General features: G+C 34.3%; 2 protein-coding genes and 1 pseudogene across 7 annotated transcripts; all 3 read left to right on the forward strand.

The window, feature by feature from the left end:
• Nucleotides 1-259: 259 nt before the first annotated feature.
• On the forward strand, nucleotides 260-7,560 carry LOC130813226 (uncharacterized). Of its 4 annotated transcripts, none has more exons than XM_057679007.1 (9): nucleotides 260-481; nucleotides 2,344-2,457; nucleotides 2,607-2,755; nucleotides 3,272-3,385; nucleotides 3,443-3,580; nucleotides 3,781-3,883; nucleotides 3,963-4,020; nucleotides 4,121-5,535; nucleotides 7,293-7,560. In XM_057679007.1, the coding sequence occupies exons 2-8, from the start codon at nucleotides 2,345-2,347 to the stop codon at nucleotides 5,522-5,524; spliced, it is 2,079 nt and encodes a 692-aa protein (XP_057534990.1). In that variant the 5' UTR covers nucleotides 260-481; nucleotide 2,344; the 3' UTR covers nucleotides 5,525-5,535; nucleotides 7,293-7,560. The 4 variants fall into 4 exon arrangements, with proteins under 4 accessions (XP_057534990.1, XP_057534991.1, XP_057534992.1 ...); XM_057679008.1 differs by having other exon boundaries at nucleotides 7,305-7,560; XM_057679009.1 differs by having other exon boundaries at nucleotides 3,461-3,580.
• A 3,350-nt stretch (nucleotides 7,561-10,910) lies between these two features.
• Nucleotides 10,911-16,890, forward strand: LOC130812885 (uncharacterized). Of its 3 annotated transcripts, none has more exons than XM_057678517.1 (6): nucleotides 10,911-11,297; nucleotides 12,796-12,945; nucleotides 13,610-13,686; nucleotides 13,804-15,636; nucleotides 15,763-15,892; nucleotides 15,967-16,890. In XM_057678517.1, the coding sequence occupies exons 2-6, from the start codon at nucleotides 12,804-12,806 to the stop codon at nucleotides 16,662-16,664; spliced, it is 2,880 nt and encodes a 959-aa protein (XP_057534500.1). In that variant the 5' UTR covers nucleotides 10,911-11,297; nucleotides 12,796-12,803; the 3' UTR covers nucleotides 16,665-16,890. The 3 variants fall into 3 exon arrangements, with proteins under 3 accessions (XP_057534500.1, XP_057534503.1, XP_057534501.1); XM_057678520.1 differs by lacking the exon at nucleotides 10,911-11,297 and adding an exon at nucleotides 11,354-11,613; XM_057678518.1 differs by lacking the exon at nucleotides 10,911-11,297 and adding an exon at nucleotides 11,665-11,893.
• A 476-nt stretch (nucleotides 16,891-17,366) lies between these two features.
• Nucleotides 17,367-18,134, forward strand: LOC130813618 (uncharacterized; annotated as a pseudogene).
• Nucleotides 18,135-18,592: the final 458 nt, after the last annotated feature.

An 18,592-nucleotide genomic window follows, 5' to 3' on the forward strand; every position in this document is an offset into this window, starting at 1 on the left:
ATTAAGAGTGAATGATAAATAATATTCAAATAATAATATTCTTTTTTATTCACCTCAGGTGTTCCATTTACTTTTGGGATACTATTCTTCTATTTATCTTAAATTTTTATTTTATTATTAATCTATAAGTTAAAATATAATCACCTGAATTTTATTTGATTATTTTATTGTAAAGTTTATTAATATTAATTTTTTATAATTTTTAATCTTAGATATACTATTAAGGAAATAGATGTATTAGATAGAATTAGTAGAGTAAATGAACACTTAACATGAAAAGAAGTGATAGCAAATAGGAGGGAGTATTTAATAAAAAAAAAAACCTTGAAAAATTTAAGTGTACTGCACATGAGTAAATCATCCACGAGTTGCCGTTGCCGCCGAATTGATCAAGCTTTTACCGCCATTATCCTTCAGCTCCCGCCGCATGTAGTCACGCAGTTGCCATTGCCGCTTACGCCGAATCTCTTTACAATTTGAGGTGCAATTTTGAATTTTTTTAGTTGAATTCAAACAGATTGAAGTGGGCAGAAATTATCACAAAGACATTCGATATGATTTGATTCTAGATTACTGTTCATTTAAATCTTTAGGTTTTCTGTAAATTTAATATAATTATTAACGATATCTAATTCCCCTTCTTCGTGTAAAACAAATTAAAATTGTGGGTTTTCTTCTTTTTTTTTTGATTTTGTAATGCATGCTTGGTTCATCGACAAATTTGTTTAGCTTTAAAATTTGTGAATTATATAAAGTTGAATAGTGATTAAAAATGGAAATTTTATTTGTTGCTTGGAAGTATTACGGTACAGTTTCTTTTTTTTTTTTTTTTTTCAATTTCTGGATATGTTGACTGTTGAACAAGTTTTTCTTCTCTTTTCCTCAATTATTTGTTGACAAAATGTGATTACGTTAGTTTACTGCTGATGATTAGTCCATTTTTATCTGAATTACATTAACCTAGAATTTCTTATTGGAGTCAGCGCGATGTTCTATTTGATCCTTTTCTGCAAAATCACGTTATTTTGGATTTTGTTATTGTAGTAATCAAATAATTACAATCAGTAGGATCTTATTTTGATCACTTTTGCCAAAATTGCACTTAACTTAGAATTTCTAATCCAATTGTAATCTACTGGAGTTATTAGAAGGATCTTGTTATATCATTTCTACAAAATTATGTTGAACTAGAAATTCTTAGTTGTAGCTGATTGAAAAATTATATTCATAATTGTGCTTGGGGATGGGCAAAGAATATATATAGATGATCATTGGAATTTATTTTGTTAGTTGTAGATTAGTATTAGATATTATTATTAGTATTAAACAGGGTGGAATGATCTTTCTTAGTGATGATTTTTGATACTGATTAGTTTTGGTTCATGTAGTTGACTTCATATTGTGGCTCGTGGGGCTTAGGGCTTTGACATTGTTGGTGTTAAATGGATTCTTGAATAATCCTTGGCACTCGGCCTTAGTATGCAAAGTGATGGTGATAATGATGATTTTATCACGACATAAGCATAACTCTTCTAAATTTTCTCTTTATAATAATGCCATGGAATATGAGACATTTTGAATGCTTAATTCATTTAGCAATACAAATATGCATCATATTATGAAAACTTAAGCTGAAGACAAAGCAGGCCAACAAAAAGGCTCTTTTTCCTGTACCCTTTTTTGTATTATAGCTTCTTAGGATCATAACTTTACAAAAACGTTTTCATGTAATTTTTCTCCATTATGCATTAGTTGTGGGCTTGTTCCAACCCCAATTTCGAAATCCTAGATTCCCTCTTCCCATAATTAATGAAATTCAGGTGCCCAAGCTCTCCTATGAAATATGTTTCTGAAATTTATATTATGTATTAAACAGTATGATATTCCCTCCAAAATAATGGGGGTTAAGCGTCTGACCTGGCTATTGTGTGAAAAAATCCCAATATTTTAAACCTAATCAAAGGTTTTAATTGTCCTACCCATGTCCGTATGTCAAAGGTTCAAAAAGATACTTGAGATAAGGTGAAAATTTCAAGTAACAGTAACGTATACAAGATGACTACTTGGGGGTAAACTATGGGTCAGAAAATTTGCTTCAGTCCACTAAACTAGAGAACTATGAATCTTTGGTGCCATCGTAGATGGACATATCTAATTTGAAAAAAAGTGAAAACATTAGCCTAAAAAGTAAGTGTTATGAGTAAAAGAAACCAAGAAAATATGTATACATTCTACATATTGAGATAAGATGAGTGTTGGAAATAGAAGTACATTTTCTGGTTGTCTTTGTTAGACACTGACATAATTCAAGCGTGACTATGGTTGCTTTTTTTTTTTGGATAGAATGAACGAAAAAAGAGTGAGGTTCAAGGACTCTGAGCCTGAGCCAGATCACCCAGAAAGCTTTAGATTTGATGTTGGTTCTGCACCTTGTCAAACAAGAGAAGATCTGCCAGCGTAATCTCTGCAAAAAACTATAGCTTTACATTGTTTTTTAGTTCTAGTTTGTGAAATGTTGTATCAAACAATTCGATTTTTTACCTTGATTTATTGATGTTGCGAGGTATTGGCTTGCACCTGTAACATGCTATTCATCTAATGATTAGGTCACCTGCAACTACAAATAAGCCAAAAACCTCTGAGTTTGCTTTCTTTAAAAGATTGAAGCAAGATGTTGGCCAGAATGCCTGTCAGAATCCATCAAACAGAGAAAATGTACCTGTGAGAAATTTTAGACGAAGCAACTCTGCTAAAGGTACCTCACTAATATCTTTTAAACAAATATGCTAGAACATGAGAAGAATGGACTTGAAGTGAGTCTGTATTAGCCTTTTTGGTTTTGTTGGGAGATTGTTTGGTGCAACAAACCTTGTATAAGACCATCTCACCATGAGACGGACCCACACGATCAATCCAGTACTCTAATTGATCACTTTAAGATTATAAGTGAGCACTTTAAAACTATAAAAAATGATCACTTTAGATTGTAAGTGTTGTCAGTGATCACTTTAAGATTGTAATTGATCACTTCAAGGTTATAAGTGAATAAGTGATCACTTTAAGATTATAAAATGTGATCACTTTAAAATTGTATGTGATCACTCTTAACGTTATAATTGGTCACTATTGGTCACTTTAAGATTGTAAATGATCACGTTAAGGTTATAAGTGATCACTTTTAGACTGTAAGTGTACATTGGGCCAACCCAATAGAGGAGATCATCTTATTTGAGAATTTGTGTTAAAAATGAGAGTTCATATGCTTGTGCAGTTTTGGGTAATTCCAAACGTAATGATGGAAAGTCTTCACAGTATGTTAGAAAGTCTACAACTAATGAAATTGGCTCTTTTCTCTCTCGAAGAGAGGCTGCTTTGGGAGATTCAGGTGTGTAACATCAAATTGATTTTTGTTACTGCCACATATGACTTAGCTACTTCATAGTATGTATGATTGTGACAGCTATGCCCAGTAGTGAACATGATAATGGAATATTCAATTGCCCATCTGTTATCCAGACACCAATTAGTATCAATCTGGATTCGTTCCATCCCACAACGGCAAATGTCTCTGTAAGCCAAGGTAAGACATTGGCATTCATTCTATCAAATTGTTATTTTTTGAGAGAACATATATTTATATTTTTTAGTGATAGTACAGTGTCAAACATGTTGCTTTATAATATTGCGGAGTTCATTCATGTGGGAAATATGAATGTTGAGGTTCCTTAAATGGATCTTAATCATACTACTGGCATTGAGTGCTACTTTCTTGTGGTCCAGCAAGCCTACAAGAAGATGGAGACGTATTTTCATCTAAGAGACAGAAGTTATTACAATTGACTGCCAAAACTCTGTTTCCAGAAGCTGATGAAGTCCCAAGGAAGTTAAGTGCATGACCCTTTTTTTAATATTTTATTTTGTTTGTCTTTTTGTTTTATAAACATTCACATAAACTTTGTCAGGTGTAATTTGATCGGTTTGCTCCTAAGTCGGTTGCTCCCTGAGAGTCCTCAAGAACATGTACCCTCCTTCACAAGACTCATATAATCAATATCCTTACGTCTATTCTAATATCATGAAGTCTTTTCTTGTTTGTTGCTAAGACTAGTCTTTGTTTCAGTTGTTGCAAACTCCACTATCAAGGCAGCCAGAAACTGAACTAAAGTGTCTGTTAAATTTTGATTCAAATGTTCAACTCAAGGAGACTTTTGAAACTTCTAGGAAGCTTCTGAAGGGAAACAAGGACAGCTTAGATAATCATGTATCTTTTCCCCAGTTTCACAAATTATGGGGGAACAATGACACTTTTACGGCTAGATGCTCGAACAGGATGCTTCTCACACTCGAATCAGAGACTGAGCAAGGGAGATATTTTGATGACATTGCTTCTGGATGGTTGAACAGATCTGGAGATGTAAACCTGTTGACTTGGGATAATGAAGATAATTACTCAGCTCCAGGAAGCACTAACCCCGACATTGTACGGAGTGAAGCATATGACATTAGTCAATCACACAAATATAGAGACCAGAGTTGTTCATATGAGTTATTTAACCGAATTTGTGATTCCTCCACAGCTGCTAAGAATAGCAATATATTATACAAAGATGAGATACATGACTTCAACGATTCTGATAATCTTAATAGCTGCTATGATTGTTGCTCTCGCGTCCCTTTTGAAGGATGTGGACCTTCTGCATTGCGCACTCCTAGGAATTACAGTGAACCTGATTATTTGAGTGACTCTGAGATTCAAAGCGAACCCAGTCCTCTTCGACTTGGTTGGAAGACTAATGAATTGGACATGCATGACTCCATGCATAGAAGCCATATGGAGCTTGAATTATACTGTCCTCCCCCTACAAGCATAGTGGATCATCAGATTAGCTTGGAGCTTAAATTACATGGTCATTCATCTACACAGAGTGAAGATCCTTGGAAAAGAATGCAAAGCAGTACTTTGTCGCTTTTGTCCCCCTACTCTTATCAAGAGCATGATATTCAAGGATATTTTTTGCTAGAAAAGAATCTTGTTCCGAGATCAGCAAGTGTTCCGTATATGCTATCATATGGTTCAGAACATTTGAATCCAGATGAGTCTGGTCTTTTTAAGGATAGAGATAGTAGCTTGTTCCTTCTCCCTCAGAAGGAATATAGGTCTTTGGAAAATATGCTGTGTGAAAGAAACTGTTCTTCTGTAGAATCATTACTTATCTCCCAAGACTTTGAATCTGATGATAACATGAAATGCAAGCAGCTAACTGGATATCTAGAGGATCATTCTGAAATGTGTGCTGATAATGTTCTTGATCTTTTCAGACAGGGAAATTCAAGCTCTCAGTTTTTCACTGCTAATGCGAACGATCTGGCTATATCGCCGTCAGCATACCAGTCCTTGTTGAGTGGAGATATACCTGTTGGCAAGGGAGATTCATTTTCATTGCTACTTCAGACGGAAAGTTGGAGGGATACAGAAGCCCAGACTTATGATGAAGAGAATAGACATTGGAGCAACTACTTATGACAATATATCTGGTGAATTCTCAACTCATTTTTTTTACTGCTGGAATGTACATCTCTTTATTCTTGGTGATTTTGTAAGCTTTGAATATGCAATACCACTGCTAAAATGCTAGTGATCCATTTCATCCAACATATTCTGCTCTCTTATTTTTTATTTTGATGCATATATTGAAAATCGAAACATAGGTTGTTAGCATTAGTTGATACTACTTGTGGGTTTAATAATGTAATAAATCCCACATAGTTTAATAAATCCTACCTGTGGCTCTGTTTGGTTGGCTGGAATTTTTTTTTTCAATACAAATAGTATTCCCACTTTCTTTTGTCTGGTTTTGGAAGGAAAGTGTTTTTTTCTTTTTTTTTCAACATAATTTCCAAGCCTAGAAAATACTTTTCTAAATTGGGATCAAATTGATATGTCATTGTGTCAATATATCATAGCTTTTGCCTTTTGTATTCTCTTTCTCTTCTTTTTTTCCCCTCCTCACACTTTTTAAATTTACGAGGAATCCACATAGTTTGTAAGTGGTAAACTTCGAGATGCATGAAAAAATCCACACCTCTTGCAACCTAGTGAGTCTAGAGGGAAAGGATGGAACAATTACCGGTTATTTGCAATTTCTTTGTTGTGAGGTCTCAAACTCAACACTTTTTGCGACGCAAGTAGTGCATAAAACCACTTGCTCTAGCTCAATAAGAAAACCTCCTGTTGTTACAATTTACACTTCTCTTTTTTCAATTTTGATCGGTGTTTAAGGGCATTTTGCATGGTAATCAATATAGTTTAGAATGTCTTTTTCTTAACCAAACACAACCTAATTTCTCAAAAGGCTAGATAATAGTTGCTTTGTAACTTTCTAGCTTAATTGTGAACTCATTTTAATGAAGGGCTATTCTAGACTGGTACTTGATGGTACTGGTGACAACTAGTATAAGAGGCACAACATAAAGTCCATCTATATTAGAAGGAAAAAGGTTACACTAGGAAGGATTAGCTCACCTTCATCATAAAGTCTATATATGTTCATTGGTTTGGTAAGTGGCAATTAATAACATTCCATCTTCATCTTCTTTACCAGATTTTGACCTTTTAAGCGTAGGAATACATACTCGTATATTACACATTGGACTTATACTTCTTCCATCCATTCATTTTGCAGTATTTTACTTTCCAATGTGAGGACTTTTGGGAAAATCTTGCAAAATAATAGGACGGAATGATATATGTTAGCAAACCTGTCTAAATCTTTTCTTATGTGTTAAAAATCACAAAATTACGTTGCGCTCTTTTTCCTATTTCCAATGAAATAGAAATGTTCCAGTACATTAAGAAACTGTTTGCATTGTATTCTATCAACAATGCTCTTTGTCATTAATTGTGAAAGCTCCTCTATTAATTAGATGGGTCATGCTTTTATCTTAAGAGTGTCCTCCATTGTTGCCATGATACTTTCCTGCAAACATTGTACCAGTTTTCACTTTTCTAGATATTCTTGCTCATTCTTTTTACTCACTACTCTTATGTAATTATTGTACAACTATATGTATATGTGGGCAGGGATATTAAAGATGCTTTATAGAGTGCTGACTAACCTTTCATTTTCACTGAAATTATGTCATTTCATCAGCAAGACAATAAGACACATTATATGTTCATAGTAAATATGCTTGTCTGTCCATTTTTATTTTATTTATTTATTTGAATTATAGATTATTTAATACAATATCTTCAAAGTTATATATTTATTTATTTATTTATTTATTTGTAGTGCTTTGAATAGGTGCATTAATGGTGGTCATGCAAAACAGTGGCAGTAGACCCTGGAGCTGGAGTATATGATAGTCACACACAAGAGGGTGTGTTGGTTTTTCTTTGTAGTATTTTTGTGAAGCATCAAGTAGTGGTGTCATGACATGTTGGGTGTAAGAGAATTGGAATGTTGTGTTGTGCCTTTCAGATTTCAAAGGGCATTCCTAATTGTAATGTCTTAGATTGCTAATTACAATTACCCCTATCAAAGGCAATGTTGACCCAAATGCAATGGCCAATGTGCAATTCTAAAAGCTAAACAAAGCAAGTAATTGGACAAAGGCTCGACTCGTGCTTCTCCATGTTTGAGCCAAGAACCGAGAGAAAGGGCAAGTTTGGAAAACTAAGTACTTCCTCCGTTTCAAAATACTTACACCTTTTGACTTTTCATGAAGCCTAACGTTCTAATTCAATTCTTGATATCTTTAATTATGTATAATAAAAAATTATAAAAATTTAATATTAATAATCTTTGCATTGAGATGAATCAAACAAGTTTCAATTTCACTATGTTTAATTTATAGATTAAAAATTAATCACAAATTAAGGGTGATGAATGAATAATGCATCATGAGGTTATAATGTAACTAAAATGTAACTAATATGAAACAGTATAAGTTTAGGCCTCCATTTGCCGACTTGACTAAATAACACTTCCATATTTGGGTTGTTGGGCCTTATCTGATGAGTTGATCCCTCCAGAGATACTAAATACATATTTTCTTCGGTTATAAATTCAACTTAAGTTGCAAATCTTATTAAAAAACAATTTTCTTATCTGCTTTGGTTTTCTTCGATTTGGGTTTTTTATTGGAAAAATTATCAAGAATAATACAATCTTTTGCTTATTTTTCTATAATAATATCAACTTTTGATTAACAATGAATAATACCAACTTAAAGTGGTGTTTTTCTAGAAAATCTCAGCATGTTAAAAATCAAATTATAGGTGATTATAAGACAAAAAAAAAATTAGTAAATTAATTAATAAACTAAAGTTGGTATTATTCTAGGAAAAACACCCCCTAAGTTAGTATTATTCATGATTAATCAATAGTTGGTATTATTATAGAAAAATTAACAAAATGTTATATTATTCATGGTAAATTTTTTTCTATTTGAATAACTTTTAGCTTTCGTCCAAAAAGAGTAAATGAGATTATTACCATAATTATCTGCGAGTTAGTTTTTGAATATGGTGCTTTATTTTTAAGGTTGGTTTGTGTGTGCGAACATGCAAAGTCATGATTCATGCTTTTAACTACGTAAACAAACAATTAGTTTTGGCATTTATGGTCTCTTTGCATGGATGTAAGAACATAAATGGTGTGGACTGGTGTGGAGCCTTGAAGATTTGTAAACGTTGGAAAGAATCGGGCTGAGTGTCCCATGAAAAGATATTGGTGAATGGTTGGTGATACTTAGATCGTATTGTTGTATTTGAATAGACTAAGACTACTTCTACATGCTAATCCACTCGATCGTTGGATCCAAGAGCCCACCTTTTTCCTATGTCATGTCCCACATTTTTTCCATTTTCCATACTACTATCTTATAGCAGACTCTCACTATGTAATCCATGACTTAAACCGTTGTAGATACTCTGACGAATATTAAGACATGTATAGGAGTAGTACAGGATTTTTTCAATTACCAAAGCTTGCCCCCTAAGCCTGTTTCCTTTTGTAACAATTCTAGATGAGTTACTCGATCGATAAAAGGAGACGTACTCGGGTGCATGTTGTTTGATGATGATATTGTTTTGGTAGATGAGCCCAATTAGGGGTAAATGCTAAGTTAGAACGATTAAAACAAAAATTGGAGTCATAAAATTCCAAATTAAGTCGAAGCATATAAATTACATGGAGTGTAATTTTAGCAAAAATGCGATATAAAACTAGAACTAGATGAAAAAAGAAATCACTCTGAGTGGATACTTTAAATACTTTGGGTCCATATCTCATAATAGTAGGGACATCCAACAAAACGTAACCCATAAAATTAAGTGTGAATGACAAAATAGAAAGCGGATATTAAAATGTTATATAATCAAAGTGTGCCCAAAGTTAAAGAGCAAATTTTATCAAATGACCATTAAACAGACGTATATGTTAAATCAAAATGGACCTTAGAAATGATCATAATAACAAACACTTTCCTTTTTATTAAGGCATATATACTCGATTCATATCATTTAAGTTTAACTTAGAAGTACTTAACATATACAACCTTGGAATTATAAAATACTTCACTTCTATTTCTACAAGAAAACTTTAGAATATCTAAGTAATCACACTCCAAACAATATATATTATTTTCATTGTATTAGGTTTGACAATTTAGAATATTTCTAATTAATTATTTATTAGCAAACTTCAAATAGTCTAAATAACGTTTATTTTTCCCCATTTTCCGTAAATTCTCATTTAAGAAATCCAAATAACCCCACAAGGCCACAGCTCCCGTTTGTCTCAAAGTGAGTGAGGAAGAAAAACATCAACCCTTTATTTTTTTTAATAATTTCATAAAAAGAAGAAAGTATTATATTTATTTATTGGTTAGAGAAACACCTCTCCACCCCTTTATTAGTTGTTAATATGTAAAATTTTTGTCTAATTATCTCGCGTCTTGTTTGGTAAACGATATTCGACTTTTTTGTTGATCAAACAACAAAAAATTTAGTAATTAATAACTTTTATAGCTAATTGATAATTTGGCTTTTAAGATGCAAAAATTATTATGGTAGCTTTTTTATGGACTTCTTATTTGTTAATTAATTTTTCATTAATAAACAACTAACAACTAATAATTAAAGATGTTTAATAAAATAGCTTAATTTAGCATAAATAGATGGTTAGGTGGTCAAATTATTTAATGTTTTAAAACAACTTATTATTATAAATAAGCTATTTTTAATCAAAGTATTTATAGCAGCGTGATTAAAATTAGTTGGTCAAAACAAGTAGATAAAATCATCTGGTCAAATCACTCACTCCAACTAGCTATCGGCCGTTTATTAAACATCTCACAAAATTTTCTAATATTTTATTAATGACCGACTTATATAATTAATTTAACAACTAAAAAACAATGTTACCACCAAGTTAAACAAGCCAACTTAATCATACAACAACCAACAATAATAAGCGACCACCAATTGTCAAACATGCTAATATGAATTGATTGTCATACACAATTTTTCTTTAATAAAACCAATCAACAATCAATAACTAAGTTTATCAAATATTTTCAATAACATGTAATTTAATTCTACCTTCGTTTCATTATATTTGCTATATTTTACTGATTCACCGTTTATGCAATTAATATACACTATTTTAATCATTTATATTTCGAATTAAATATTAACCATAATATATAAAATAAATTTCAAAGATAAAGAATACTAATAACCATTGAATGTTACTCATAAGTCAAATAAGCTAATTGAACAAGTATCTATAATAAACAATAAGACAAATTAGTAGATTTTTATAAAATTTGATTTTCTAAAAGGAAATTACCATTTCTAAAATTTTATTGTAATTTATTCTTTTTAGAGAAATTCCCACTCCTCTCCTATTTGGCTCTTTCTCCCCAAAAAATTACAAAAAATTAGGAGAAAGAAAGCGATAAGACTTGGAAGAAGAGGTAGAGAGAGAAACCCCAAATACTCTCACTTAACCACTCCATTAACCAAACATTTTCCCACTTTCCTTGTTTTTTCTTCAACACCACACCACCGTCTCCACCGCCGCACTTTCCGCCTTTCTCTCTCCTCACCTTCACCTACTCTCTCTTCCATTTTTCCCATTCCTCTTCATCCTTTTTTCTCTCTCTAAACCTCCATTTTTTGTGGGTTTTTGAGCTTTTTTTATATATTTTTTTTTCAATTTTTATTTGGTACACTTTTAAGGAATTTGTCTGTACTCTACACTTCCGATCTCACTCCTCTATTTTCTAAGGTACTTGTAGAATCTATCCCCCTTTTCTGCATTTTTTTGCTTTATGGATTCTATATCTATCTTGCTTTTTTCTAAAAAGCTTTTTTCTTGGACTTAAGCTTTCTTTTTTCACCTTTTTTTTTTTACTTAATTGTATTGTAATAATCATGCAATTGGTTAATCTTTGATCTTTTGTTACTTACATGAAATGTGAGTGAAATCTAACTAGATTTTTAATGTGGGTTCTGTTATGAGGTGATTAATAGGTCTTATTTAGGGGTTGAGATTTACTCTTTTTACCGGGATTTTTCAGAAATTTGATGTGAGTTTCATCTGGGTATGTGCTAATTTAGTGTTCACATCACTGAAATGGTCCCTATCATCCCTTTATTCTTTGATCAATATTTTTTCCTGAATATTTTATTTTTACATATTGATGTATATGTTGAATATAATTCTTTTTTCTTAGTATATGATTTTTTAATTATTTGGTTGCTGATTTGGGTTTTCAAAAGTGCCCAAATCAAGCCAATTATTTGTATAATAATTATGTACTGTGTTACTAATTACTCTGGTAGTTGGCTTGGAATGTGAGTTGATCAATCATGGCGATGTTGGTAATTATTTATTGTATCCAACTTTTTATTTTTATTTTTTTTTTGTGATGTGGATTGATTGATTTCCTTGAGATTTACGCTGGCTGGTTGTTGGAATTCTGTTAGCTATGATGTGAACTTTCATATGGGTATAAACTGTAGAAAATCAGTAGACTAAGAGTAGTCCTACTCCTTGTATATAGGTGCTGTAAATATTGGTCCATAGAATGTTCTTTTTGCTCTTTCCTGGATTGGATTTTCCTACTGGTTTTAATCTTTCTGATTTCTGATAACACTGCAAGTTTCTCTTTTCATTATTCTCTGCTTTTCCTCCTATTTGTTTCATTGCTTTTTTCTGGATTTTGGAAGGTGTTTTCAGCTCTTACATTGAGAAGTCTTTGTTTGAGGTTCTTTATATGGGGTTTTTCCCTGGAAAGAAAACTGGTTACTGCATTGATCTTTATGAAAATTCAGCTGCTTTTGGTTCTAACTTAGCTCTATTTCCTTTTCTTTCTCCTTGGAGCAACTGTTTTTCCTTCTATGTACTCGCGATTACTGTGTATGTGCGATTATGGTGGTGAAGGTTTTTCTTTTATTGTTCTTTCAATAGTTAGAATAGTTTTATATGATTATCGAATGTCGGTATGTGTGTTTTTTCTGTTTGTTTTAGTTCCATGGAGTGTTGTCTGAAAGAATCCATATTGACGACCATTAAAACTGATATATTGGGTCATATAACCGATTTAAATCTTTGCGGATTGTTGTTGTTGTGAGTATTGTATGAAAGAAATCATTGCTTTTGTCAATTGTTGTGGCCTGTGAGATTGGTTTTGATGCTTTGTTTGTTTCCTGTCACTGATTTTGTTTGTGCTTTGGCAAATATTACTTGATGAGGGGGCGTTAACTTGTGGAACGTTTTGCAGGTGCGCAAATGAATGGAAAACATCTGAATGGTAAAACTCGCAGTTCTGAGAAGCCTGTGCCAGGATGTTTGGGAAGAATGGTCAACCTCTTCGATTTAACATCCAACATGTCTGGAAATCAGCTTCTCACATACAAGCCTCATAATGATGGTGATTTTTAATAAGTTTTTCTTGTCATTTCCGTTTATAGTTTCATAGGGAACACTTTTACGTAAACGTCGACTAACAAGTGTGCATGTGCAAAATTTCTATTTGTAGAAGTGATCTCTTGCCTTAATTATATTTAGAAGAAATACGATGTGTTTTTAGAATCTTCTGTTGTTTTTGTGCATCTTCTGCTATAGATATTAGAGTACTTCAATTGATCAAAGGCTGTTTGTAGCATGCTAACATTTGTTAGGTTATCTTGAGTCTATTGTGTATATGTCTTAATCTATACAATTATGAATAAAAAATCGTCTTTTTGGAATATTATTTGGTTTCTGAAATACGTGTGATGAGGTAAATCTTAATAATGGGACTTGACACAAAGATTAGGAATGGTGGGGACGTTTGAATTGTGTTGACGTATGAAGATTAAAAGAGAGAAAATAAATGTGTGGATGAGAAATAAAGTAAATGCTAGGGACATTTCTATAAAGGGAAATGTGTCAAAGTTAAAGGGACGGACTAAAAACTAAAAAGGAATGTGTGGCAATTACAAGGAACATAGGGAGTTTCGTCTTCATTGATTGCTTTTTAGAGAACTTGTAAATTTCCGTTTGAGTAGGGAATTTGGAGTACTCCAATTGACAATAGGATAATTAATTTCCAGGTTCTTCTTTGTCAAGAAGTCAATCCGATGTTTCCAGGATGTCAAGCGTTGCTAATGATGAGATGGAAAATAAAGTGGTAAATTTCTATTATGTCAATCGGTTTGCTGGTTTCGTCTATACTCCTCATTTATGCATATTACGTCTTGTCTGGCTTTGTATTTTGATCTAGGTTTTATGGTTTGTGTGGTTACAGACAGTCTCTGATTTGAGGAGGTCTTCATCGAACCGTAAACCTAATGGAACTCCTGTAAAGATGTTAATAGCTCAAGAAATGTCGAAAGATTTGGAATCAAAACAAAAGTCGCCTAATTTGGTGGCTAAGTTGATGGGACTCGATGTGATTCCTCAGCCGCAGTCTGATTTTCCTGCCCAGAAGATTCAATCGAAAATTTATCCCCGAAATAGTCATTCAGAGATACCTACCGGATATTGGCAGGATGAACACGGTTTTTGCCACCGAGATCAGAATGGGTACAAGGACATACATGAGATCTGGCATGAATCTCAACGAACAAACTCTAGAAGAGATAAATCACCTCAAAACGGAAGGTTTATCGAAAACGTGAATGAAAAAAAACTGGCTCTTATTCGTCAAAAGTTTATGGAAGCGAAACGCCTTTCCACTGACGAGAAGTCACGGCAGACCAAGGAGTTTCAGGAGGCTTTGGATGTGTTGAGTTCCAACGGGGACTTGTTTCTCAAGGTTCTGCAAGAACCGAATTCTTTGTTTTCTCCGAATCTGTATGTGGGCGAATCCGTTGGTCCATCTCCGGAGACCAAGCGCATTACCGTCCTTAGACCTTCGAAATTGGTAAGCGACAATAAGTTTTCTGCACCACCGGCTAAGAGGAATGAAAAGCAAGTAAAGAAGCAAATTTCCCTTAACCAATTTAATGTATGGGATAACCAGCATCTTGGATTTCCACCGACTATATCGTCCTGGAAAGCTAGTGATAGTCCTATCCAGCCTACTCGGATAGTGGTTTTGAGACCTAGCCCTGCTATGGCTAATGAACCTAAGGCGGTTGTCTCTTCTACCCCATCCTCACCTCGGGTTCTACCTAGTGAAAATTTGTTTGAAGAACCGGAAGATGAGGAGGCCCGAGAAGCAAGGGAAGTGGCAAGGGACATCACGCAACAGATGCGTGAAAACCTGGCAGGTCACCGAAGAGACGAAACCTTACTTTCTTCTGTGCTTTCTAATGGTTATACGGGAGATGAAAGTTCTTTTGAAAAATCGGATAATAATTTTGCAGCAGAAAATCTTAGTGATTCTGAAGTTATGTCCCCAACTTCAAGGCATTCTTGGGACTATGTAAATAGATTTGGTAGTCCATTTTCTTCATCGTCTTTCAGCCGTGCATCCTACTCCCCCGAGTCATCCGTCTGTAGAGAAGCAAAGAAAAGACTTTCCGAGAGATGGGCCATGATGGCATCAAATGGGGATAGTAATCATGAACAACGGCCTTTTCGAAGAAGTTCAAGCACTTTAGGTGAAATGCTTGCACTTTCCGAGGTGAAGAAATCTGAAATATGTGAGGAAGAGGATGCCATTAATGATCATGATCCTAAGAGCTCGACTTCCGGCCTTAATAGCAATATGGGTGCCGGACAAAGTGGAGATATTTCTCCCCGGAACTTGTTGAGATCAAAATCGGTTCCGGTGTCATCTACAGCTTATGGAGATAGGCTAAATGTTGAAGTCAAGAGTCCAGCACTATGTAAGGAGGAAGTTTCAAAGGATATAATAAAGGCAAAAGCATCAAAGACGTCTTTTACCGGAAAAGTTACGAGTTTGTTCTTCTCGAGGAATAAGAAATCTAGGAAAGAGAAGTCCGGAAAATCGCTTTCTAACGAAGTATCTCAACCGCCAACAGCTGAAACTCCGGGATTGCTTGCACCTCCTGCAAGGACAAGCGATGACCATTTAGAATCGATTCTCTCCCCAACATCACAGTCTCGTACTGGTGCTGTTATGACAGATCTGAATGATACGAGACTTGGGCAAGGTGTATGCTCTCAGCAGGTACCTTACTGCTTTGCATTTCTCAAAATGGTCTAAAAGAACCCAAAACCGACCATAATTTGCTTTTTGTGATTCCCGATTCTTGAGAACATATTCCTGATATTGCAAGCATTTTATGTATCCCAGCCAGGAGCACCTGTATTGCAAGGGGAGAATCACGAACAACCCAGCCCAATATCGGTTCTGGAACCTCCGTTTGAAGAGGACGACAGTGCCTTTCTCGGTTGCTCTCGTAGCATAGAGCCAAGTACACGTGGTAATTACTTTTTTTTTACTGGTTAGTTTAAAGCCATTATTACTCGTCTAACTTCTCGTTTTGTCAAAAAACAGGAGATCATTTGCCTCTTTGCCTTGGCAAGTCGAATCTGATCGATAAATCTCCACCCATCGGGTCAATTGCAAGGACCTTATCATGGGAAGAGTCCTATGCGGAAACTGTCACCAACTATCCTCTGCATTCCCCGTTTGTGTCGCCAGGAGTAGAGGATGATGAAGTTGAATATCAATACTTAATTCAATCCCTACTAACGGTGGCAGGCCTCGACGTAGACGGACAAGTCGATTCAAATCTTGCCCGATGGTACTCCCCCGATAGCCCATTAGATCCCCTCTTGAGGGATAAATACACCGACATGAGCGATAAGGAGCCATTACACGAAGCTAAAAGAAGACAGCTGAGATCGACAAGAAAGCTCGTTTTCGACTGTGTCAACGCAGCACTAGTTGATATAACAGGGTTTCGAACCGTCACAGGCGGCAAGAGTAGATACCTGGAAAGTGGGCCCGGGATGGCATTGGCAGATAAGGTGTGGGCCTGGATGAAGGAAGTGTTGCCTAGTGAGGTGAAGTACCTTTCAGATGATTGTGGGGACACCCACAGCTTGGTGGAAATGCAGGTAAGGATGGAAGTAATAGGAAAAGGTTGGAATGAACAAATAAAATTAGATGTTGACAATATAGGCAAGGAAATTGAAGGGAAACTTCTTGAAGAACTTGTTGAGGAGTCCTTGATTGAATGGACATGGTAGAGAGTTATTATTATAATAATACAATCTTAATCTTGTTTATTGCTATTAATATAACTCCCTAATTAATTATTATCATAATTTAAATGTATTAATTTTGTGTATGAACGGCTTCTAACTCAACATTACTAATCTTTTCCTCAATTACTGTTACTGATCCAAGTATTTTGCAAAAATGTGTATTTAAATAATTTAATTGTATTCACTCCATAATTTAGTCTGTTTTACTTATTTTGTATTGTTTTTATTTTTGGACAATGATCTATTATTTTCTTTTAATTTTATTCACATAATTTATTTTTTCTCTTTATTTATTTATTACTAATATCACTTTTAAAAAAAAAATTGAAAATTTAGTCTGTCATCTTGTTCTTGTCACGAGTCTCCATCATATAATCTCCCAGCATATGTCATGTTTGGTGTTTATTAAATAAGTGGGCTTAGATTTTTCTTGCTCTCTTCCCCTACTTTGAAGCAACTACCACAAACCTTTTCTTGCTTTCAGGACTTGCTCGATTGTATAGCACCGGATAATTTAAGTTCTGATTTAAAATCCTATTAATATTAAATTGTATAATATATATATATATAGGGTCGTTCCTGAGGTTAGTTTTGAGGTGCAACCGTTTAAGTTTAGCTTATAAAGGGGCTCAAATTGAATGAATGCTTCTAATTAAACTAGTATTTGCATAACTAACTTCTAACATGGATCGAATTTGCAGTATTAAGTTTCTCAGTTAAACACATGACGACTGAAGTAGAGAAGAATTAACCGAAATGTTGCTTATATATAGGCTTTAATTTATTTTTCGCCTAAGACCTAAAAATTGTCAGAAACCGAACTATATCTATAGAAATTAGTTGGTTCATTGACTTGTAAACAGAACTACATCACCGGTAGGTGAACCAGAGGTGTCCATAGATGAAACATTTGTTAAGAGTAAAACCAAATACAAGTATTTGGGATCGATCATTCATAGGGATGGGAAGATTGACGGGGATGTAAATCATCGTATACAAGCGGGTTGGTTCAAGTGGCAAGCAGCCACCGCAGTGCTATGTGATAGGAAATTCCCAAGCAAGTTAAAAGGAAAATTCTACCGGGCGGCAATTAAACCTGCTCTGCTATATGAGACCGAATGTTGACCTGTAAAGAAGATTTTCGAACATAAGATGGAAGTTACAGAAATGCGTATGCTGAGGTGGATGTGTGGGCACACATTGATGGATCGAATTAGGAACCAAGAGTTTAGGGACAAACTAGGGGTGGCCCCTATATCTGAAAAAACGCGCGAAAATAGATTGAGGTGGTTTGGACATGTGCAGAGAAAGACTTTCGACGCCCCTGTAAGGAGGGTAGAAAGCATTGTAGTGCAGGGTAAGAGGAGTCGAGGAAAACCCAAGAGAACTTGGGTTGAGCAAATAAGAGTTGACTTGCATGAGTTAAACCTCTCTGCGGACCTGACTAGGGATAAGAGCAGTTGGAGACGCTATATCCATGTTTTAGATTACTGATGTCTTCTTAGTTTACCTTTTAGTGTCTTTAACCTCTTGCTTTGATCGTTTCCTTTCTATTAGTTCTTTGTTTTCTTTTTGTAGTGGTTTCACTTTTATTGGCGTTTAAGTTATCTTCACATGTAATCAAGTCTTTTTATCTTCTTCAAGCCGGGAGACTCCTTTGGCCGCGCTTTTCTTTATGAATATGAGTTGCCGTCGTCCTTCTCTCTCTAGATCTTGACCTTAGTTTCCTATAAATGGGATATACTGAGTAGAATGATGATGATGATTGACTTGTTAAATAAGAGTACTTGTTAAATAAGAGTATTTAGCTTACCTATACTAATATTTCGAATGTGGTCTTTTAAGTTTGCCAGTTGCCACCAGAAAGATAAAATAATGAGTATAGTAGTAATAAACAGACAAAAGTCAAA

Source organism: Amaranthus tricolor, chromosome 5, assembly GCF_026212465.1.
Source record: "Amaranthus tricolor cultivar Red isolate AtriRed21 chromosome 5, ASM2621246v1, whole genome shotgun sequence".
Taxonomy (NCBI): domain Eukaryota; kingdom Viridiplantae; phylum Streptophyta; class Magnoliopsida; order Caryophyllales; family Amaranthaceae; genus Amaranthus; species Amaranthus tricolor.